Source organism: Stenella coeruleoalba (genome assembly GCF_951394435.1).
Source record: "Stenella coeruleoalba genome assembly, chromosome: X".
In the NCBI taxonomy this organism is placed as follows: Eukaryota; Metazoa; Chordata; class Mammalia; order Artiodactyla; family Delphinidae; genus Stenella; species Stenella coeruleoalba.
In genome coordinates this window covers 82,143,224-82,167,415 of record NC_137152.1, presented here as the reverse complement: position 1 = coordinate 82,167,415, position 24,192 = coordinate 82,143,224, and the positions used below count along the sequence as shown (strand labels likewise).

General features: G+C 41.9%; 3 protein-coding genes across 4 annotated transcripts; 1 reads left to right on the top strand and 2 right to left on the bottom strand.

Moving 5' to 3' along the window:
* Positions 1–1,061: 1,061 nt before the first annotated feature.
* Positions 1,062–6,906, bottom strand: HNRNPH2 (heterogeneous nuclear ribonucleoprotein H2). 2 transcript variants are annotated; one of them, XM_079911744.1, is made up of 2 exons: positions 6,780–6,906; positions 1,062–3,355 (listed from the first exon to the last, which is right to left on the bottom strand). In XM_079911744.1, exon 2 carries the CDS (start codon positions 3,300–3,302, stop codon positions 1,953–1,955), a length of 1,350 nt encoding a protein of 449 aa, XP_079767870.1. In that variant the 5' UTR covers positions 3,303–3,355; positions 6,780–6,906; the 3' UTR covers positions 1,062–1,952. The 2 variants fall into 2 exon arrangements, with proteins under 2 accessions (XP_079767870.1, XP_079767871.1); XM_079911745.1 differs by having other exon boundaries at positions 6,792–6,889.
* A 61-nt stretch (positions 6,907–6,967) lies between these two features.
* GLA (galactosidase alpha) lies at positions 6,968–16,186 on the top strand. Its single transcript, XM_079910550.1, has 7 exons — positions 6,968–7,431; positions 10,174–10,348; positions 11,514–11,691; positions 12,269–12,360; positions 13,788–13,949; positions 14,413–14,610; positions 15,333–16,186. The coding sequence occupies exons 1-7, from the start codon at positions 7,223–7,225 to the stop codon at positions 15,597–15,599; spliced, it is 1,281 nt and encodes a 426-aa protein (XP_079766676.1). The 5' UTR covers positions 6,968–7,222; the 3' UTR covers positions 15,600–16,186.
* A 1,773-nt stretch (positions 16,187–17,959) lies between these two features.
* Positions 17,960–20,651, bottom strand: RPL36A (ribosomal protein L36a). Its single transcript, XM_079911746.1, has 5 exons — positions 20,558–20,651; positions 20,037–20,142; positions 19,769–19,836; positions 18,336–18,458; positions 17,960–18,028 (listed from the first exon to the last, which is right to left on the bottom strand). Exons 1-5 carry the CDS (start codon positions 20,558–20,560, stop codon positions 18,008–18,010), a joined length of 321 nt encoding a protein of 106 aa, XP_079767872.1. The 5' UTR covers positions 20,561–20,651; the 3' UTR covers positions 17,960–18,007.
* Between the last annotated feature and the right edge of the window lie 3,541 nt (positions 20,652–24,192).

Genomic DNA, 24,192 nt, shown 5'->3' with positions numbered 1-24,192 from the left:
CTGCAGGATCAGCAGATTCTCAAGCACCACCCCCGAACTACTGAATTTCAGAAACTCTAGGAGTGGGCCCCAGTAATCAATGTTTTAACAAGCCCCATAGATGATTCCAGTGCACACTAAAGTCTGAGAACCATTGGTTTAAAACAAGCTTTAGGGCTTCCCTGGTGGCACAGTGGTTGAGAGTCTGCCTGCCGATGTAGGGGACACGGGTTCGTGCCCTGGTCCGGGAAGATCCCGCATGCCGCGGCGCGGCTGGGCCCGTGAGCCATGGCCGCTGAGCCTGCGCGTCCGGAGCCTGTGCTCCGCAACGGGAAAGGCCACAGCAGTGAGAGGCCCACCTACCACAAAAAAAACAAAAAACAAAGAAAACAAAACAAGCTTTAAATGCCCCCTGAAAAACCTTGAATAGTGTTTAGAGACTATTAATGAATTCATGGAGGAAACTGAATTATTTCTATAACATAGGCCTACTTCTTTTAAACATATAAAGCTGTCTTAGATCTTCTAACTTATGGTTAAATGAAAGGAAGAGGATTATTTATTTGCCTTTACTTCTTTGGATTTTGGAGCGTGCTGTCTTGATAAAGTACAATGTCTCCAGAGTAGCTCAATAGTCCTGTGGATGTGGTGAGGATAAACGTAGAAAAAAAACAGAAAAATGCTCCATCTTAATATTAATCTAAGGAACACAAATTAAAATAATAACGGGATGCCACTTGTCAACTAACAAACAGGCCAAGATCAAGCAGAATAATGTGTTTCATTGAGCAGGCTATGGGGGAAATTTTTTTTAAAAAATACACTCCTAGTGGAAACACAAAGTACCATAATCTTTCTGGCAATACAAATCAGAAGACTTAAAAATGTGTGGACCTTTGACTAAGCAATTCCACTTCTAGGAATATATCTTAGAAATAATTAATGATATGTGCAATAATGTATTATAAAGATGCTAAGGTATATTTATAATAATTAAAAACAATTTAAATTTCATCAGCACAGGACTGTATAAAAGAAATGGCTCATATGATAGAACATAATAAAAATCAAGCTATACAAGATTTTTCCAGTTTTCAAAAGGAAGGTTTATTTAACAAGTTTCACTTAGTACAATACATCTAATGGAAATCACAATACAAGGAAAGATTTAAACCAAAGCCTCAGAATTTCATACAAACGACATGACCAAACTCCTAAGTATTGGTATTACATCTCAAAATTGTCCCAGAGCGTTTTTTTTTAAAAAAGTAAAAGTGTACACTCACGTGCCTTATAGGATATTAAACCGAAAAGCTAGAATTAACAAACATGCCAAATGTTTTCACTTTAAATCGTAGACACAGCTCCTATATTTGAGTTTTACAGAAAAGCATGTTTCTCAACATGCATCCAAAGTTTTCAGTGTATTGTATAAGAGCAACATTTAACATAAGTGAAATTGCTTTAACCTAAATACGCTTACTGCTTAGGTACACTCCTACAACATAACTAACTTGAGGAAAGCTGAAAGTTGTTTTAACAGTTATGGTCAATACTGAACTTTGTTATTACATCCTAGGTGAATGTTTCAGTGTTCAAAATTACTGAGCTTGAAGTTTTAAAACAATCTTGACTTCCACTTTACAGTAAGCATGAATCACAAGCCTGTAATGCAAAACCGTTAAACTTAATTTTTGTTTGTTTTCTTAAAAAAAAAGGAGAAAGCAAAAGGAAGAAAGGAAGGAAGGAAGGAAGGAAGAAAGAAAGAAAGGTAGAAAGAAAGAAAGAAAGAAAGAGGGAGGGAGGGAGGGAGGGAGGGAGGAAAAAGAAAAGGAAGCTAGCTGACCAAGAGTGATCAGAATCAACGATATTTCCCATCTACCAATCATACTGGATATGCCTGGCATCATTCCTATTCTAGTCAACTCCCATAAATGCACGGCTGTTATTTGTTGCTGTTTAGTACTCCTTCTCTAAGCGAGGTTTGATTGATAGTCACTGGAGTTTTCCTGCAGAACTTGGTCATATCCACTCATACTGCTCTGACCACCATAACCACCTCCGTAACCACCACTCAGCTGCTGGCTAGCAGGACCTCCGTAACTAGACTGGTTGGATATGCCCATCCCTCCCATCATTTGGCTACCATAAGCACCACCACTTGCCCCTGCTGTAGAATTCAAAAAGAGCTCTACGTAGCTGTGATCATAAGCACCCCCACTTGTGCCTGCGGTAGAATTCAAGAAGAGCTCCACGTATCTGTGTTGCATGTTAGCTTTGTCTTTTGCCATAGCTGCCACAGCATCTTCATGAGTAGCAAATTCAACATCTGCCTCACCAGTAACTCTGCCATCGGGTCCAATTTCAATGTGTACTCTCATGGGGTTAAGAGGTGAGAAAAAATTGTAAATATCATTCTCAGTGGCTCTGTAAGGTAATCCCCTCATGTGTACACAGTGCCCTGTGGTGCTCTGAAAACTGGACCCACCATCTCCATATCTATGATCAGACATTCCTGAAAAACAGTAATTGAGGTCTCTTCCAAATCTATCAGACCCAAAGCCATACCCATCATTATAGCCACCATAGTCATCATAGCCTCCATACCCTCCACCATAGGCACCCCGCCTCATCCTTTCAAACCCAGCCCCTCTGCCAATGCTATTATACCCCCTGCCAGCCCCTGGCCTATCATAGGGACCCGGCCGCTGCATAGCCATGAGCTTTCGAGGGGGATCGTAGTGGGTTCGCACTTCAGCTCGGCTACTCTTGAAGATTTCAATGTACCTGTGCCCTATTCTTTCCTTGTGTTTCTTTAAGGCCTTTTCAGCTATCTCCTGTGAAGCAAACTGCACAAAGGCCTCCCCTGTGCTCCGCCCCTGAAAGTCCACCGGCAGTGTCATCCCATTTGGCACAATTTCCAACCCAGAAAAGAACTGAACAATCTCTTCCTTGCTACAGCCAAATGGGAGTCCTCTAAGCCGGACGAAGCCATCATTGGCAGTATCAGGACTATTTGGACCTGTATGCTTCAACACCCAATCCATTTCAACACTGTTGGACTTGAACACTTCAACGTATCTGTGTCCCATGGTTTCTCTGTCCTTCTTCAGAGCCAATTTCACTTCATCTTCGGACTCAAGTTCGACAAACGCTTCACCACTTGGTCTGCCTTCTCTGGTGTAGATGAAACGAATACCTGATGTGCCATTTTGGATTTTGCAATCGGAGAAGAAGCGCATCACTTCATCAGCTGAGCAGGACCAGGGCAGGCCCCTGACCTTCACCACGAACCCCTCCCTGCCTTCTGTGCTCAGCATCATGGTGACTGTTGGGCTCTTGCTGGCAGGCTCGGTTCAGTGTAATTTCGGTGTAGCTGAAAAAAAATTAAGACTAATTGTCATGGAAAAATGTTCACAATACAGTAAGAGAAAAAACCAAACTATTAACAGAAAGCTCAATTACGCTGATAGCTTTTTTGTAAGGCATCTGTATAAACAAAAAGACTTCACCAAATTTCTAAGTCATTCATTCAACAACTATTTATTTGATACTTATTATGTGCTGGATACCATTAATGGTGGCTATTTCTGGACGGTGAGATTATGGGAGCTTTCTGTTTCAGAGAATGTTTTCTTTGGCCATTTCTGTATGTTCTAAGTTTTCCACATTGATCATATATAAACACATAGTCAGAAAAGATATACAAAAGATGAAAAGATATACAAAGTGAATGGCAAGTGGAAGACGTCAAGAAAGATGGTTATACCTGATTACATAAAAATGAAAAACTTCGTTACATCAAAAGATTAAACATAAAAGACAAACAATACACTTCAGAAGATACCTACAACAAATACTATCCTCATTATATTAAAAAACTCATACAAATTAATAAAATCACGGAAATATTAAGGCCAAAGAGGTAAGTGGAAAAAAGACATTATAGAGCATTCACACCTTCATTTTACATTTTTCAGTTGCCAGGTCCAGTACTTGGCTCTGGCATACAAGGTTCAATAAGCCCAGAAAGGGCTTATGGTTCTACAGAGGCACTGTACATCTTTACTAAAGACAAAAAGGGCAAATAAACATTATCCCTGCTATGACATAATTCTGTGCAGGGTGAAAGGGTGTTATAAAGCAGGGACTGTTTGGTCAATTCTATCAGTATAGAATGGTTAAATGAAAGGACTACCTGGTTCAGGGATCTCCAAATTCTTAAAATTATGATGGAGCATAAAATAGAAGGAGGCAAGGCAAGAGATAAGGCTGACTAGGTAGAGATCGATCCAGGAGTTCTTTTGAGACAGACAAAGGCTAAGGACATTTTAAGGGTTTTAAACAGGGGACTGAGGGGAGAAAAGTGAGGAGAGGGAAGTGAAGGGAGGAAAAAGAAGGAAAGTGAGGGGAGGAGAGTGAAGTAATCAGAACCTTTCAGAAAGATCACCATGGCAACAGTGTGGCAGTCACAGAGGGGATTGGGGTGACACTAGCAAGAGCAGTTAGAACTCTGTCTCTTAGAGATATGTTAAGGGATTCACCTAAGGCAACAGCAGTTTAAAAAAAGGGGGGAGGAAAGATATGATCTACACATTCAAAGCAGTGGACTCTGTGGGACTTGGTTAACAGATTAAATATACCAGCAATACAGATGTGAAGATACAGGAGAAGAGTCTGGGAAATGTTCAAACCTCATCAGTCATCAGAAATACAAGTTAAAACCAGAATTAACTGCCATTTTTCACCCATCAACATAGTGAAGTTAAGCAGGGAGGATAAGTCAATACTGATATTCAGGGTTCACAAACTAATATACTCCCAGAGGAGTGAAAGTTCATACAGTATCTCTGGAAAGCAATTTGGAAATATGTATCACACCTTTTGATACAGTAAACCCACTTCCGGTTATGTGCCCTAAGGAGAGGATCTGAAATTCAGACAAAGATTTATGGAGCTATATATTCTTTGAAAGGTATTTTACTAAGAAAGATAAAATATTACACACTTTAAAAATTATAAAACTAATAACATGAGAAATTACTTATGCTATAATCTTAAGTGACCCAAGATCATAACTGTTTTATAATCTCAACTATGAAAAAGATATATGTTCACATATCCTTTGATCATGCTAGAATTCCTTCCATGAACCTGGTCAACAGAAATACTCACAAATGTTCACTGCCACACTGTTAGCAATGGCAGAAAATTAGAAACCTAATTATCCATCAATAGGGGGATGGCTGAGTGAATTATATTTTATCCTTAAAACAGAATGCTGTGCAGCTGTTTAAAAAAAAAATCTGCCCTGACCTAGGAAGATTTCCAAAATATATTAAATGAAGGAACATGTAGAGTATGATCCTGCTTATTTTAAAATATAAGCAGGCACATATATATGTATGCAAATTCACAGAAGTTCTGGAAGCATTTAAGTTGTTTTCTGAGAAAATGAACACTGGCAGGTAGGAAGAGTGTAGTGGAATTTCACTGTTTATCCTATATACTTCTAAATAGTTTAATTTTTAAAAGTCACTGTAATTGGAATTAAAAAGACAATGTTACAAAAGTACATGTATGGGGAATATGTCACATGTTAATAGTGGCTACTCTAGGTGGTAGGTTTATAGCTTTCTCAACTTTTTCAATTTTTTGTGCATTCTTAATTTTCTACAGAGTAATCACTTTTATTTCAGCAAAAAAATAACAGAAAACAAATTTAAATGTTTACTTTTCTGGGATTTAGTATAGCAAATTTGATAAAATTTTCAAATTTTGTATGTGCATGGCTTATCTGACATGGTCTGGGAACACTGGGCCTCTTGGAAAGAAAGTACAAAGTGTACTAACTGCCCTAAAACTACACTGAGGATTCAAGTCAACATTCACTAATTGCCTATTATGTACCTAGAACACTGCACGTGCAGTGATAACAGTCTTCCTATAGACCTTTTTAGGTCTGAGTGACAGATTAACGCCCTGGTTTTTGCTTGCCTTATCTCTTGGACGACCCATCCCATTTAATGTCCCTGCAGCCCTCTAGGCCTTAACATCCCCTCTGTGGTGGCAGGGAGGTTCTGCTTCATCACTGTGTCTCCTGGGAAGGCCACGAGGACTCTGTTGCCTGAAGTAGGAACCAGGATTCCATTTGTGAGTTAAGAATTTGTGCATTTATGTGTGTGTTATATACAGATGTTTTACAGACCAAAATGCTGAGTAGTTATCTCCGAGTGATGAATTACGTGTATTTTTTAAAATTTATAGCATACTATTATTTTTCCAAAGTCCAAAATTGAACACGTAGATTGTTATAAGCCGAAAAATAAACGTTATTTAAATATTTAATTCAGTAAAAAAAATTCATTGGGCGCCTCGGTCAGGCACGCAGCATTTGCCTAAATGTGCCTCCCCCTACAGACAGACAGACAGACAGACAATCAGGCACTGGAGACTGGGTGCCTGAATGGACGGACCAGCATTCAGGCCACTGGACTCAAGATCTGTTTTTCCTAATCCAGGGACGTGGTTTTCAAATGCTTTCCAGCTTACGGTTTCTCTTAAGGGTCCTTTGAGACCCGCCCAGACAGATAGATATACAAAAAACACAGACACAGTCACGAGCGTCCACCATTTCCCCACCAGGCGCAGCAAAGGCGGCTTCCCGGCACTGAGATGGGGGGAGGGGGGTGCGGGGGAGGGGAAAGCAGGGAACGAAAAAGGCGGAGGCGGCCCGCGGACCCCGCTTTGGTCTGCATCATCACCACCCCCGGGTCCCCGTTTCCCACCCACACACCAACCTCTAACGATACCGGATAATTTTCCTCTTTCTTCCCTCAAACGGCTTATAGCGAGACGGTAGACGACGACCAGAACTACTTCTGCTCACGTAAGCGTTTGGTCACGTGAGGATCTACGTCATGTGAGATCTGGGTCACGTGAGCACCGCTCGGCTCTAACTCGGGATTATTAAAGTGCCGCACTTCCTTCTGGTACGAAAATAGGGCGGGTCGATATCCAGAAAGAGAGAGAGTGGTTGGTGGCGTCGCGTCTTCTATGACTGGTCATTGGTCCGCCTCTGGTGATAACCGTCCCAGTTGCCGGAGAAACAATCGGGTCAGGGCTTAATAACTCACCGGTGATTGGTGATGAGGACGAAAGCGGGTTCCCCGGGCCGCCTCTGCCTTTTTAGCTCTTAAGGTTAAATTTAAAAGCCCAGGTGACTCGTGGAAATCTGTGCTGCATGATGACAGCGACGGTGAAGCTGGTGAGCAGAGTCCGGCGGCTGGGCTGCGTGCTGGCCTTTTGCTTCCTGGCCCTGTTTCTCTGGGGGCTCCCTGGGGCCCGGGCCCTCGACAACGGCTTGGCGATGACCCCTACCATGGGCTGGCTGCACTGGGAGCGCTTCATGTGCAACGTGAACTGCCAAGAAGAGCCGGATTCCTGTGTCAGGTATCAGCGATATTGGGTACCCGCTTCCCTTCGTCTTTCCGTGTATTTGTCTGGCTGTGTTTGGAGGGGTGGAGGGTCTCAGCGAAAAAATTTGAGCCCGAGGGAGAGCTCCCCTGTTGCTGCTGCTTTTTTATCCCCAGCAGACTGCCCTGGATGGGGACTAGTCCTAAATTCTCTCCATGTGACCCCTCTTGGCGTGGGAGTCCGGCCAGCGACCTCTGCTTCTCCACCTCTCTCTGCTTGATCATCCAACTAAGGACTTTCTCCATTTACCATCCAGTTCCGTTCAGACCCTTATTGAGAGCTGCTGCTCTGTCTCTGCCGGGTACTAGCAGTGAGGACAGCTGTGGTGAGTAGGAGAGACAGAGGACTAAGACGAGTGCCGTTTCTTCCCCTTTTGGGGTCACGGGTTCCTTGGCTGTAACTGGAGGGAATTTAGAGTGACCACGGAGTCTCTGAGATCTCCCCACCCCGTAGCCCTTGGGTATGGCATGTGCTTGGAAGGTTGAAGTGGAGGATCTTTATCAGTGGAAGGTGGATAAGACAGGTATTGATCCTTTCTGACCCACACATCCCTCGTCTGTAAATTGGGAAAACAACTCATCTCAGGGAACGACTCTGAGGTTAGGTAAAATAGTTCTTATCTCACACAGGTTGGCTTTCAATTAGATAACCCATTTAAAGGACAAAGTACAATGCAGTACCAGACTCCTCAATTAGGCATATAGAAGAAATGTTCTTAACCTGGAATCCATGGGAAAATTAATGCAAATCTGCAAATATGAGTATGTATGTTTTTCTGAAGAGAGGATCTTGAGCTTTGTTCACATTCTCAAAGGGATCCGTGACCTAGAAACAGTTAAGAATCACTGATAGATATTGTTTAAAACATAATAAAGACACCCTTGTTGCAAAGGCCCCTCTGTAAGCAGCGGTCATGGTAACATCCCAGTGGCCATAAGTTATTCCTATGAATGTCTTTACAGATGAAATCAGGATGTTGGTCAAACATGACAATTAATTGGCTTGCTAAGTTTCAGACTAAATCCATCCATCGTGACCCTGGGGTAAATTATGGCCATCACATATTTCTTTTTTTGTCTCTTCCTTTTTTCCTAAGTGGTGGTTGTCTTATTTTTGTATCTGATTGTATAATTAATGCATGATCATGGCAAAAATTGTAGATGGTAAAGAAGAGTATAATAAAAATAAAGATTCCCCTCATTCCACCACCCAGAAATAATCATGGTTAAAATGTTAATATATGACCTTTCAATTTTTTTCTATGTAAATAAAAACAGATTTCTTTTAAAGTGATTTTCAATAAAAATGAGATCACGTTTATGTTGTGAGCAGTTAACCACAAGACTGAAGTCTACCTGCGTGGGTTCAAATTCTAGCTTATTATTACTTAGCCAGGTGATCTTGGGCAAACTAAGTACCCTTTCTAAATTAAAGAGTGAGTGCCTGGCACAGAATAAGAGCTTTAAAAGTTAAATTGACTCTTTGCATGGTTTCTTTTCTGCAATTTGTTAGTTCCCTATTTTCCATCTGGTATGTTTGGGGTTCTTTTTGTTTGTTTACGTTTTGGTTTTTCTTTGTTTTTGGTCTATCATATGTTGTGAATACAGTGGTTCTTCTTTTTTTTTTTAAGCCACGCTGCACGGCTTGTGGGATCTTAGTTCCCTGACCAGGGATTGAACCTGGGCCCTCAGCAGTGAAAGTGTGGAGTCCTAACCACTGGACCACCAGGGAATTCCCAATACAGTGGTTCTTGCTGTATTTTGGTTTTGATATTTATGTGTCAAACATCAGGTTTTTCCTTTATTATTTCTGGCTCCGGCATCATGCAGAGAAGGTTCTTTCCTACCTGAAGATAACATAGTCATGTATATTTTGTACTAGTATTTTTATGTGTTTTTAAAGTATTTAAATCTTTAATCCATCTGGACTTTATTCTCCTGTAAGCAGTACTACATTTAATATATACTAAATTTCATGGTATCAAATGGCTGGAAGGATCTCTTTCTGAACTTTCTCTTTGATTCCATTGATCTGTGTATTCTAATGCTAATGGTACTACACTAGCTTCATTTACATTTTGTAGACTGTTCACCTGTTTAATCTTTGAGGTGAACTTTTTGAGTCATGTTGCGAAGTTCCTTAAAAAGTCCTTTGGGGATTTGTCCAGGGTTTTATTAAATGTCTAGAAGTGTATAGGGAGAATTACCTTTTTTTTAGTATTGAGTTTTCCTATTCAAGAGTAAAAGAATGTCTCTCCATTTATCCAAATAATTTGGGAACATCATAGTTTTATTCAGATGAGCCCTGCACATAATTTTAAAATTACCTCTAGGTATTTTAGGTTTTATCTGTTGCTTTTTTGGTTTCTCTTGTGAATGGTGTCTTTTTCTCCGAATAGGTCATTGCTGATATCTAAAGAAGCTGTTGATTATGTTAACTTTGTAGTTTTACTTTAGTAAACTGTCTTCTTAATTCTAATAGCCTTTTCAATTTCATGTATTTCTCATTCCTCTTTTAATTGTTTGGCGTTCTTAGGGTAGAGGGGAAAGGAGTGAGAAGAAAAAGGGCCTAGTCCAGTTTACCTTGCATTGGTTGTGATTACTGCCAAATTATTACTGGGTTGAAAAATAAATTGCAAAACCCCAAGATGCTTAACAAATAGGAGTACCCAAGCATTTGTTTAATGAATTGTAATGATTCTTGGAATTTCTCTTTCAGTGAGAAGCTCTTTCTGCAGATAGCTGAGATCATGGCCTCAGATGGCTGGAAGGATGTAGGCTATGAGTACCTCTGCATTGATGACTGTTGGATGGCTCCCGAAAGAGATTCAGAAGGCAGACTTCAGGCAGACCCTAAACGCTTTCCTGGTGGGATCCGCCGCCTCGCTAATTATGTGAGTTTATAGATAATTCTTTTTCATTCAGGAGACTATAAGCACTTCTGTACCTAAGCTTGCTCAGAAACACTTAGAAAGTAAAATAGCTGCTGTTATCCAAACAATGGATTCTAAGGCTAATCAGGTGGAATTTTCATCCCATCAGCAGATCTATGTTTTGCAATAGTTCTTGAGGCCCATCTTGAAGGAGTTCTCCTTTTGTGGAAACAGGTGAATTCTCTAGGAGGAAAAAGGAACTTGGTTCTTGACATGTGTGCATGTATTTCCATATAAGCTTTGAGCAGCTATCACAGTGGTACTATAAACTAGAGTTTTAGAAGATAGAAGGGATATATTCTGGAGATTGTTAAAGAGTAATAGAGCTGGACACTAGTTAAAGGTAGTGAAGAGTGATACTGAGTACAATTCAGTACTACTGCAATGGGGGGAAGAGCCAAGCTCAGTCCCAAATACACCAAAGAGGAGTGGGGTTTTATAGCCAACGAGCAGATTGTGGGGGTCAGTGGATGGAAAATTACTAAGATGAGACATCAGGAGGAGGGGAATTCTTGCTAAAGGCAGGCTGAGGACTTGGACATCAAGGGTGGGGCATAAGGAATTTGATCAGATATCAAAAGGTGGGGAGATGACTTCACAGGATTCTTGCTAAAACTGGACACGGAAGACCAAGGTAGAGGCCTACGTGAGAAGAGGTTTCAGAGGGGCCTAAGGTTTGGTTAAGGAGAGTCTTTGTCCAGATAAATCTATCATTGACCTGAAAAGGTAACTTTTAAGATCCCATCAGAGCCCGCACACCACAACAAAGAGTAGCCCCTGCTCGCCACAACTAGAGAAAGCCCACGCACAGCAACAAAGACCCAACACAGCCAAAAATAAATAAATTTATAACAAAAAAAGATCCCATCAGAGGAAGATTAGAGCAACTGAAAACTTTCCCTTCAGTTCTATGCTATAGTTACATGTATAGTTTGAACTCAGCAGAATTGGAGACTTTGCTCTTTATCTTCCAACAAACTCATCTGGATAATTTTGGGGGTTTTGGGATGGGGGCAAAGCCCCCCAGTACCTGGTGAAGTGTACTGGTCTCTGCCTCCAGCCTGGAGTGGTTCTCTCTACTTCATGATTGCCCTTCTACTGAGGTGACTCTTTTCTCTCATTTCAGGTCCATAGCAAAGGACTGAAGCTAGGGATTTATGCAGATGTTGGAAATAAAACCTGTGCAGGCTTCCCTGGGAGTTTTGGATACTATGACATTGATGCCAAGACCTTTGCTGACTGGGGAGTAGATCTGCTAAAATTTGACGGTTGTTACTGTGACAGTATAAAACATTTGGCAGATGGTATGTTTCATTCAAAAGATTTATTAGTTAGCCATGAGCAAAGGGCAGAACTTTGAGGCCAAGGTAGCTGAGCATCCAAAGTACTAATCCTCACGTTGGAAATACCCAGTCACAATACTGGAAATAATTATTCTCAATGTGCCAGAGCTCCTGCCTCTTCTCTTCTTGCAGTTTGTCCATGCATTTGTTCATTCACGCATGTAAAATCCACATGTGCCTAACCACAGCTAATACCATGCACTTTTAATTCAAGAGGGCTCTGAGTTAATTACAAATAGTAATTGTAACTCTCCATCCATCACTTGGAAAAGCATCCAGAATGTCAAACAGTCACAGAGAGAGGAGCATCTTCATTCCTGCCTCTCCTCAATATATGCACCATCCCACACTGTCTCCTTGGAACAATCCCAGCAGTCTGTGCAGTACTACGCACAGTGTAAGCACAGAGCAGTCACCTGTCTCTGCTGCTGGTTTAAAATATAAACATGGCCCTTCCAGGCAGCCTCTTTTAAAAATATACAGCCCCAGCTGGAAATTCCCTTCTTTCCCTTATTTTACACATTGTTTTCTCATACAGGTTATAAGCACATGTCCTTGGCCCTGAACAGGACTGGCAGAAGCATTGTGTACTCCTGTGAGTGGCCCCTTTATATGTGGCCCATTTTTAAGGTGAGCTAGTGAGCACAGAATCCAATAGAGCCTTGCTGATTTTCAGAACTCAAGAACAAAGGAGACGAAGGTCCCTGTCAAAGCCCAACCTTACTTAACACTCTCATCCTACCATCTCTCCCAGGATCCACCCACTTCTCACCATCCCCACTGCTATAATTGGAGACTAAGCTACCATCAATTGGGAAGCCAGTCATCTTTGATTCTTCCTTTTGTCTCTCGGTTCCCAACCTATCCACCAGCAATCCTCTTAGTACTATCTACAAACTATATCCTGAATCAGCCCACTTCATTATCATGTTAACCTATTCAGTTTCCTTCTAAGGGCTTAGCACTATATGGAATTATTTGTTGATTTGCCTATTGTCTGTCTCCTCCATTAGAATGTAAGCTCCAGGAGGGCAGGGACCTTGTCTGACTTTATCACTGTATCCCTACCATATGGTAAGTGTTGAATAATTATTTATGGAATGAATCCCTGTTGTCTCCTTCTAATCTCTGCAAAATTCTCTCACCTCTTTCTCAACATCTTAAACCTCAGATATCCCACCTGCCTATCTACAAACTTTTATTCATTCCTTCAACAAATTATATGCCTAGGATTCAAATTGCCTTATCATATGCTTGCTAAGTCCTGTGTAATTTGCAGGTTTTACTTATTAAAATCATTTTAGTTTTTTTTTATTGAAGTATAGTTGATTTACAATATTATATTAGGAGATCGTTGTATTTATTTCTGATTATAAAAGGAAATACATGTTCATTTTGGAAAAGTTTGAAAATACAGTGAAGTGTGACAAAAATTAAAATCTTCCATAATCCCAGTACAGTAGTCCCCCCATCCATGGTTTTGCTTTCTGCAGTTTCAGTTACCCACAGTCAACTGCAATCTGAAAATATTAAATGGAAAATTCCACAAATAAACAATTCATAAGTTTTAAATTGCACACCATTCTGAGTAGCATGATAAAATCTCGCACCATCCCACTCCATCCCGCCTGGGACGTGAATCATCCTTTTGTCCAGCGTATGCATGCTGTGTACGCTACCCACTGGTTAATACCTGTATAGGAAAAAATGTAGTATATATACAGTTTGGTACTATCCGCGGTTTCAGGCAACCACTGGGAGTCTTGGAATGTATCTCCCGCAGATAAGGGGGGACTACTATACCTAGTTACCGTTTGGTAAATTTCCAGCAAGAACAGTGTTAAAGCCATTTTAAGTAAGATTTTAAGTTATATAGCCTACTTCTGAAGCAAACTTCTTACAACGAAATTCCATTATAATAAGGATTTAGCTCTCCTCATGGAGACCTTTAATCTGTAAACTAAAGAGGCTACGAGAGCCTTTTTTAAACATGATTGTTTTCCTATCACAAGAATATTAGTAGAAAGTAAACAGAGGAGTTATCTCTGTTTTCACAGCCCAATTACACAGAAATCCGAGAGTACTGCAATCACTGGAGAAATTTTGCTGATGTTTATGATTCTTGGCAAAGTATAAGGAGTATCTTGGACTGGACAACTTCTAACCAGGAGAGCATTGTTCCTGTCGCAGGACCAGGAGGTTGGAATGATCCAGATATGGTAAGAAACTGAGCCCTCCTGTTCAAGCTCCTGCAGTGGACCTGTTTCCTACTTGACACTCAAGATAAATCAGAAGGGAGAAGTTCCTGGGAGCAGGCTTTATGTGAGAGTACTCAGAGCAGGGTGCCCTGGAAGGTGACTTGTCTGTATGTCTAGGCAACTTTAAGAATGTTTTGTCTTATCTCACTTGAATTCTTTTTTTAAAAATCTATTTATTATTTATTTGGTTGAGCCAGGTCTTAGTTGCAGCAGGTGGGCTCCTTAGTTGTGGCTTGCAGGCTCCTTAGTTGTGGCAGGCTGGCTCCTTAGTTGTGGCAGGCTGGCTCCTTAGTTGTGACATGCATATGGGATCTAGTTCCCTGACAAGGGATCGAACCCAGGCCCCCGGCGTTGGGAGTGTGGAGTCTTAACCACTGTACCACCAGGGAAGTCCCTCACTTGAATTCTTCATTCTTTGTCCCAGTTGGTGATTGGCAACTTTGGCCTCAGCCGGGATCAGCAAATAACTCAGATGGCCCTCTGGGCTATCATGGCAGCTCCATTACTCATGTCCAATGACCTCCGACACATCTGCCTTGAAGCCAAAGCCCTTCTTCAGGATAAGGATGTAATTGCCATCAACCAGGACCCCTTGGGCAAGCAGGGGTACCGGCTTAGAAAGGTACAGTAAATAATGTTCTATGGGACAAACTAGGAATTGGCCAGGAACATCTTCTCCTGCCTTTTAGTTTACAATTTATCCAAATGTTTATTTGGGGTGTGTATTTTTTTATAAAGTTATTTAATTAATTTATTTATTTTTGGCTGCTTTGGTTCTTTGTTGCTGTGCGTGGCTTTCTCTATTTGCGGCGAGCGGGGGTTACTCTTCGGTGCAGTGTGTGGGCTTCTCATTTTAGTGGCTTCTCTTGTTGTGGAACACGAGCTCTAGGCACGTGGGCTTCAGTAGTTGTGGCACGCGGGCTCAGTAGTTGTGGCTCACGGGCTCTAGAGCTCAGGCTCAGTAGTTGTGGCACATGGGCTTAGTTGCTCCATGGCATGTAGGATCTTCCCGGGCCAGGGCTCGAACCCGTGTCCCCTGCATTGGCAGGCGGATTCTTAACCACTACGCTACCAGGGAAGCCTGGGGTGTGTATTTTAAGATGGTTTAATATCCAAGTACCAAGTCTGTCTTGCACCTAAATCTGTTACATTGGAGGATCTGCACTGATCTTTTGAGAATTTTTTTTTAATCTTGATATCATAATCAGTAATGAGGCTCCCTTGTGCTAATTTTTCCTAGAAGTGCTCGATAGTTCTGATTATAAGACTTAATGCCACAACTAACAAGGCAGCTTATTGCTAGTTACCAAGCTATCACACCTATTTTCTTGGCTTACTTTTCAGGAGGACAACTTTGAGGTGTGGGAACGCCCTCTCTCTAACTTAGCCTGGGCTGTGGCTATGGTAAACCTGCAGGAGATTGGTGGACCTCGTTCTTACACCATCTCTGTTACTTCCCTGGGTCAAGGACTGGCCTGTAATCCTGACTGTCTGATCACGCAGCTCCTCCCTGTGAAGAGGAAGCTTGGGTTTTATGAATGGACTTCAAGTTTAAAAACTCAAGTAAATCCCACAGGTACTGTTTTGCTTAGGCTAGAAAGAGCAAGCTAGACTGCATTAAAATGCTTCCTTTAAAATGTATTATTTTGTTGCCAAAGTGACTACCCCACTTTTGTCCACCTTCAGCTGTTCTTATTTCTTTGAGTAAAAGTTTCTACACTTGAGCTTTTTTGTTGTTGTTGCTGTACGCGGGCCTCTCACTGCTGTGGCCTCTCCCGTTGCCGAGCACAGGCTACACTTGAGCTTTGTGATGATTACCACTTCTAAAGCTATCTGGAGAACATTTTTGGGGAAAAGCCTTTGAACCTAATGTAAACTGCTGAGAAAATAATAGCTTAATAATATAATAAGTAAAATAATAATTTACAGACATACCTCATGTCATTGCACTTCACAAATACTGTGGGGTTTTTTTGGTTTTGGGGTTTTTTTACAAATTGAAGGTTTGTGGCAACCCTGCGTGTATCACAAGTCTGTTTGGCCCTATTTTTCCAACAGCATTTGTTCATTTTGTCTCTGTGTCACATTTTGGTAATTCCTGCAATATTTCAAACTTTTTCATTATTATTATATTTATCATGGTGATTGCAATGTTACTACTGCGAAAAAAAATTGTTTCTCTGAAGGCTTAGATGATGGCTAGCAATAAAGTATTTTTAAATTAATGTGTATACATTGTTTTTTTTAGACATAATGCTATCGCAAACTTTAATAGATTACAGTATAGTTTGAACATAAGTTTTATATGCAAAAACCAAAAATTTGGTGACTACCTTTATTGGAACCAAACCCGCAATATCTGTTGCCTGTATTGGAACTATGTGACAGGCACTATTCTAGACGCATATGGTGTAGTGACTCATTTTTATCCTCCCAACAACCCTGATGTAGGTATTTATTCACTGTCAATTACAGCCAGGATTTAAACCCAGGCTTTTAACCCTTACACTGCCACCTACTGAGGTATTAATAATTGGATGGCACTAATTATCTTGGCCTAAAGATAAAAACTACTTCCTCAGTTGAAGGGCAAAAGAATACCCCAACAGGAATAACCTTCATAAATGGACAATTTAGAGGCAACCCAACAGACATTACTGAATTTTTATGGAAGAATCTTGCCAAGAAACATACCACCTAGGTTTCCAAATCCAAGTTGTTTGCAGTCTAGATCCAACAAATGCAATTGGCTTACTTTCACCAACAATAGTTGATACATTATGACCTAAAATACTGAACCTCTGGCCAGAAGACCCCCTCCACTTTTAAGATGAATTGCCTTATCTCTTGAGGTTCCATGATGAAGCAATGAATTTCAAACTGGCATATGGAGGAATGAGTTACTGAGGCAATTTCCAGATACTCTAATTCCTTGCTTTTCCTCCAATTGGTTTACCTGAGGACCAACCTGCAGTCAGTGCTTCAGGCCTGCTCCTTCCCCACCTCCCCTTGTACTATCAATCACCCTTCTCCCACATAAGCAAAAAAGGGTGTATTCATCTCACCCATCCAGAATGCAGGACAGTACAAAAGCTAACAGGGCACAAAAGGCCCACTCAAAATACAAAGTGCATGTTGTTGTAACAATCCCTTTGCCTGTCAGGTGATTACCAATTATTTTCAATAAAATTGGAGGGCTAAGCATTGTCAGTTAATAAAAATTGGAATAGAATTGGTAAATCCAGACAATTCAACCACAGAAACTTGGAAGAAAACTGCTCTCATTGAGATGTGCTTCCAGTCACCAAAATGTGTAGCTTATTTGCTTCACATCCAGAGTTTTGCAGCACAAGAATGAAGCATACAATAGCATACAAAGAGGATTCCAACTATTAGGCATTTTACAAAATGGACAGTTATCCCCCATAGGTTCCATTGGGGAATTTCACTGGAAATTCTATCCTTTGCAATTATTTCAACATGATGAAAATAATTTATATCTACTTTAAAATGTGAGGAAGTATATAAAAATGCTTAGGGGGCATGAAAATAAGTCTAATGACATATATAATATAGTATGCTATGCCTAGAGAACCGGGTTGAAATTCCTCATACAGTGACTTTAGTAGTAAACATTATTTGAGACAAATTATTTCACTCCTGGTGAACCTCATGTTCACTATGGATGTAATTGTTACTGATCTCATTCTATTTGCCCTGAATTCAGGTCTCTACTTATGTCCCATGATAACCAATAACAGCCTTTGCTTTTTAACAAAAGGAATCCCATGAAGTCCCAAGTGATTAAAGTGCAAATTAGACCATCATAGCATCTGATGTGAGTTCAACCAGTCAGATTCAACCCTTAATAAGTATCTAGAACCATCAAGCATAAATTTCCCAAGGAGAATTTTATTGATGGCACTAGTTAATTTCCCTTCCAAAAAAATAAATGGAAACTAAACGAAGTAAACAATCTCAAATGTTTATTGCTTTCATAACAAAACAAAATATGAAGCTCAGAACTGGATCACTTGGCCCTGTAACAGAACAGGAAGAAAAATGGTGAGTTTTTGTATTTTGCATAGAACCTTTACTCCATCAAGAACAGCGTCTATTCCTAAAGGGATCACCATCCTTTATTAAGGCCAGTCTTCTCATTCTCCCCTTCCTACTCATGTCAAAACCAACACCAAAATACTTTGAGCTATGGATCTAGTTGAGTTATTTTCAGAGGATTGCCCCTGATCTTGACGCCACAAAAATGAGTAGGCAGAAATGTTCACCTCTCTCAACATAATAAAGCCATAGAGAAAATATTGCACCTTCCACCCCATAATTATCTACCTTTCTCTTCTTATCTCCTCCCAGCTCAAAATGCTTGCATCTCTTAATAGCCAGCATTCTCTTAGATCTGCAGTTCGGCTCAACACATTCAAGCCTCAGCACAATCTTCTTTGTAGTTTTAGCCTGGAAAATAAAATTAAGTCAAAGCCTTCATAAATCACTACAGAAAATCTTTCTTCAAAAATATGACTGTTGGGTCAAGTACTACTTAAGGCAAAGCTCTGCAAAGTTTAAGAGTTGTGACAATCTGTTTTCAGCTATAGGGAGAAAACAGAAATGTGAAAATCAGTGTATTTAAGAGAAAATGGTGGCAGATTATCTAATTGAAATCAAGTTCTCCATTCATATCAAACATCCTAGAGGGCTTCTTATCAAATAGGCATTCATCACACCACCCTGGCCTTTCAGCTCTACGTAGTTAAGTATTCCACACACCCAAAAATGGGTCAACTGAGTCCATGCAACTATGAAATAAACACAACTTTCACAACCCATTTAAATAAGAGTTAATAAATACTACTTAATATCTATTCTCCAGAGACTACCCACAATTACATCTAGGTTTTATGTGCATTCAACTGTATTATTTAACTCCCCACAAATACTCAACTTCTAAAGCCTGCTCCTGTAGTTAGAATTCTATTCTTTAAAGTTCTCAAAAGAGCAGAAACCTAAGTACAATGTCCCTATCTCCTAAACAAGTTACCCAAATCTGAAAAGGCATATCACCACCTAGTGATCAAACCATTTATTGCACCTAAATGACCACTAAAATCACTCCTGAATACTTTCTGTAACCAGGCTGAATGAGGACCTAAGTGCCAAAAGAAATGCTATGTTCGTGGGAAGGCTATGCTCCAAGCACTGTATACTTTAGGGGGTAGACAAATCACCTGAGGTAGAACAGAAACTCAGAAATTCAGCCTGAGACCAACAGGGAATTCAGGAAGCCAGTGGAAGACCTAAATAGCTATTTTAAAGAGCTTTAAGACTTCATGAGTTAGGTAGCAGACTGACTGTAGACTTCTGAACTGAGAAGCAAAATAAGAGAACAATTCTTACTGCAAGCATGAGCTAAGGATTCGTTAGGACATGGCAACGGATAAGGAAGAGGGTGAAGAAAAGGATTTACGGGTGTCCTCAAACTTCAGTCCTGAGGAAGGCAGGGCACATTCCTTGATGTTTGCCTCTTCAAAAAGAGGACAAAAAAATATAAAACAATGAGGCAGTGCAGTATTGTAGACTGGAGTGAGACCTGGATTGCACTTCCAGCTCCACTGCCTACTAGATGTATGTCTCTGCAGGTAACTAAGATAACTTCACTGAAACTATGAAAACACATACCTATGTTGTAGAGATGTGTGGGCTAAAAACAAATGGGAAGTCTCTGCCACAGTAAGTGGGAAGCATATCAAACAGTGACCACTACAAACCTTTTTCCGGAAAATCGGCTTAGTCTGCCCACCATAGCCACTCTGCTTCCTGTCATAACGCCGCTTTCCTAGGAGAATGAAAATTATTTGTCAGGGTTTATCAAACATAACAAATCACAACCGACAAGTGGAAGTCTTCTCAGCGGTTTTATCTTGGGCTTTCCAGCAGAAATATCAATGCCCAAGTGGGGAAGGGAGGGAGGACTGGGCTCGTGTATTATATAACACAAATGCCGCATTAAAACCAAATCACGTATGCCCATCTTACCCTGGGCATACAGAGAATCCTTGCCCTTCTTGTACTGTGTCACTTTGTGGGGTTGGTGCTTGCCGCACTTCTTACAGAAAGTCCGGCGGGTTTTAGGAACGTTCACCTAGTAAATAAACCGTTCAGAACGCGCAGTGTTATCAGACCAGCCGCACAAAACGCCCGACCCGACCCAGCTAAAGCTAAGGCATCCCACGAGGACTAAACTCTCAAACTCGCTAACACACAACGCTGACTGGAAGGTGGTCCGGCCCCATGTGCTTCAAATACAGCGGCCTCCGCCGAGCCCAAACTAAAACGAGAACATATTCACTTTACCGCTGGCTAAGTCTACCTCTTTGACCCCATCACTTCAGTTCCTGGCCCCGAAGCCCGGCCCCTTTGGGCTCGACCGCGGCAACACTGAGTTTCTTTGGTACAACGAGTCCACGTAGGAGCCTGGACGCATCCCGGGAAGGAACCATCAACCGGGAAGTAAAGATTAAACTGGATGTTGCCTGGCCGCCACCCCAAGCTCCTACCATGTTTGCGAGCGCGCTATCGGGACGGAAAGAGAGAGGCCTGGCCGGAAACGGAAGTATATAGGAGGTTTCTGGTCGCGCTTCCTCATGGGAGTCGGTGGGAACGACCATAGAGTTTAAGGCTCTGTGCGCCACGCCCTCTGGCGGCTGAGAGGACTCGATTCAGGATCGCGGGCGCAGGCTTAAGGAAGGGCTCCGGCTGAGGCTGATCCACTCTCTTCAACTTCCACCCGCCTCCCTCCAGCTTTGCAACTTTTCCTCACTTCATCACTTTTGGTGGATACTGCTGCGTAGCACCGTTAAGTGAAGGAAGCAGTGCTCTTCCCAGACCATCTGGCCTCCGTGTGCCTCCCGAGGGAAGCCAGGACTAGGGTCGGTCAAGTGGAGGAGCCCTCCACCTCCATATCCCATTCCCGTTCTACTTCAAGGACACTGGGAACAACATCTTTCATAGTGAACTGCTGGTTCACTGAAGGCTTGGAGGGAGCCAGTGCTCTAGTTTTATCTATCACATGGCTAGTTGTTGCATTCCACAGATGTTTATTGAATGCCTATTCTGTGTTGGCCACTGTTCTAGGGGAGGGACACAGTAATCAAATAATCAATGTCATAAATGTATAATTACAGACTAAATACTTTGTCAGAAAGGAACAGTGCTCAGCATTAAACAGCCCCCTTTTGTCGAGGGAGCAAGTTGGCTGACCTAGGTTCTGAAAAGTGAGGATGAAATTGTTCAGCTCCAACAATAGCAATAACCAGGCCAAAAGATAGGAAGTATCCAGCATTTCTTCACTTCCCTGCATACCTGGCAGAAGGCATGTGCTAGGTTTCAAGAGAGTCCAGCAGAGAAAGACTGCAGGGTACTGAGCATTTTAAATGAATTGTCCCATAAAATTCTCACAGTAATTCTAAGAGGTAGGTGATACTATTATTCCCATTTTACAGATGAGGAAATTGAGGCCATAGGGTGTTAAACGATTTGCCCAATGCTGCTAGTATTTAGTGGAGTCAGGATACAAACACGGGTGATCTGACTCCAGAGCTTGGGTTCCTTTACCATTATATGACATGATTGTGTGGCCTGGTAATTATAATAGCTAACAATTATTGAACAATTATTATATGCCAGGTATTTTCCTAACTACCTTACATACTACCTCTTTTAATCCTAACAACCCAAGTGGTATGTACATTTATTAGTGTTTAACAGGCGAGAAAACTGAGGCATGAGAGGCCTTAAATTCACTTACCCAAAGTCACACCAGTGGTTATTTTGTGGAGCTGGAATTTGATCCCAGGTAGTTTAACACCACAGCCTTGCACTTAGCCACAAATCACACAAGGGAAGCAGGAGCATCTGCAGGGTTGAGGATGATAAGGAGTCAGAATTGGGCAAGGACTCAGGAGGAGGTGTCAGTGGATTAGGGCTAAGGAACCATGACAACTTGGGGTCTCCTGCTTGCATAACCCTCCAGAAACACCCATAGGTTCAGAACTGACTCTCTGATCAGCTCTATTTTGTTGGACGGTCTCTGGGAATGAGATAATAAAAACATTACCACTGCCTGCTACATTTCCTAAAAGTTTCTTTGCCAAACAGCCAGGCTGTAGGCTCAGACCATTTCCTTCTTCTCTCCAGGCTGTTACACCGTCTTACTGGGCTTTGAGGAGTTTCTAGAGGTTTTTGATGTTAGTAACATGGAAATATGAAGACAGTGAACATGGCCCCTCTTAGTCTAATCAACCTTAGTTCTTTCTATCACACCTTTATGTGGCATGGCTTTGGTTTAGATTCCTTCACCAATCCTGGTCTCTGGTTTGGACATGCTCCTGCTTATTGATTTCCCCTAAGATGAGGAACTCAGAATTGAACACAGGACTCTACATGTGGCCTGGCCTTGCAGAGTAAGTGGTTGTTCACTTTCCTATGTCTAGATATTGGCACTATTTGGGTGCAGTCCTTCCATCACCTGGACAAGTCTGTGAGGAGAGTGCACATGGGCAGAGGGTGAAGACTCGCCTAGTTTTACTTTCCCCTCTCCCTTGTCCTGCTCTCCCTTGTCTAGATCCCCCATCAACGCCAAGTCTCCACCCCCAGAAGGACCTTGAGAAGGAACAGGGCATGTGACAACAAGTAGCATCTGACTGATGAAAAGGGGAGGGAAGGCAAATGTCTGTGACCAACTCTCAGGCAGGCCACTGGAGCAGCTATTCAGAGGTGACTAGTGAAAGGATATAAATTGTCAATAAAATAGGGAGATCATACAACACTTGCTGCCCCTTTATCTTGTGTGGACGTGAGGATTAACTAGTCTACTCTCCTACAAAATACTTTAAAAAATATATCCTGTTCCCTTAAAAATTCTGACGGACTTCTTCTAGTGGGATTTATGATCTGTTCCTACATACAGCGCCTGGGGCAAGTAAATATGGCAGTGGCTGATGTGTCAAGATGGGCAAGCAGATCAGTCACCAGGGGCTCTGTGGCCATCCTGGTCTACATCCAGTACTGTCTGCATTTCCTAGGAGAGTCCTCTAGGAGAAGATCGCTGCTAGAACATAGGCTAGGAGGTGGCTGATGAAACATTTAGGTTTCAAGTAACACACCTAGTCTAGTTTATTATTTTACAAGGTTAAAGAGAAAGTTGTAAATTAAGAGTGAATCCTTGAGGCCGAATCTAAAATGGAGAAAATCAACATCCACAGAAAACGGGAAGGACACAAGTCAGTATGTGGGCTTACATTCGGACATTTTTATCTGTAGAAAAAATGCTTTCTTAGAAAATGACTCAGCAGGGGGAAGTCTTGTCTCTACCTCTGTCAGGATTTGTACTTTGGGGTCCCTTCGTGAACACTCTCCATCCTTCACTAGCAAGTTCAACCGTGTGGCCTTGAGTCTCTGCCTTAGAGGATATGAGAAGCTAAAGACTTGAGTCTCTGCCTTAGAGGATATGAGAAGCTAAAGACGCCCTTCCTCGCCAGTCCCTTTGTTTTGTCTCCACATGTTTGCATTTCTCCTCTTTTCTGTAAGTCTCCACTGTCCTTTAGGAATGCTAGCCCTTTACCTCGGGGAGGTCGGCCTGAGGACGTGTCTGCTCAACCCAGCCCAGTCTAGAGTCTCAGTGGCCCCAGTAATGTTGAGGAGGGTTCTTTCAGAGCAGACTCAAGAAGTCCCAAGCAAATGAAGGGCGGGGACAGCTGGGGCGGGGAGTGGAATAGGGACAGCAGCAGGGAACCAGATACCATGCTGCTGAGAAGAAGAAAAAAAAGACATTGGTTTAAGTCAGGAAACAAAAAAAGGGAACTGAGTGGCTGTGAAAGGGTGGGGTTTGCTCAGACTGTCCTTCCTCTCTGGACTGTAAGAATATGTCTCCAGGGCCAGTGTCTTCTGAGATCGAGTCCCACCTTCAAAGTCCTGGCATCTCAATGCATCCGGGAAGCTACCTGCATTAAAGTCAGGACTGAGGTGGGTCTGGGGCATGGCAAGGGCTGGGCAGCAGCAGCAAGTACCTTTCGTGGGACCTTGGGACCCTTGAAGGCCAGATAGAAAGCGTGGCTGGTGCCATGTAGTCTGCTGGAGGAGGAGGCTGACAGAGGGTGGGAGTGTCATCAGCACAAGGCCCTGACAGTCTCTT

Excerpts from the sequence above, each read along its gene's own strand:
- HNRNPH2 (XM_079911744.1), bottom strand. The coding sequence starts at position 3,302 with ATGATGCTGAGCACAGAAGGCAGGGAGGGGTTCGTGGTGAAGGTCAGG.
- GLA (XM_079910550.1), top strand. The coding sequence starts at position 7,223 with ATGATGACAGCGACGGTGAAGCTGGTGAGCAGAGTCCGGCGGCTGGGC. Across the intron at positions 10,349-11,513 it reads TCCGCCGCCTCGCTAATTAT|GTCCATAGCAAAGGACTGAA; the intron begins GTGAGTTTATAG and ends CTCTCATTTCAG. Across the intron at positions 13,950-14,412 it reads GTTGGAATGATCCAGATATG|TTGGTGATTGGCAACTTTGG; the intron begins GTAAGAAACTGA and ends TCTTTGTCCCAG.
- RPL36A (XM_079911746.1), bottom strand. Across the intron at positions 18,459-19,768 it reads AGCCGATTTTCCGGAAAAAG|GCTAAAACTACAAAGAAGAT; the intron begins GTTTGTAGTGGT and ends TTTATTTTCCAG. Across the intron at positions 18,029-18,335 it reads GAGGAGATAAGAAGAGAAAG|GGCCAAGTGATCCAGTTCTG; the intron begins GTAGATAATTAT and ends GTTCTGTTACAG.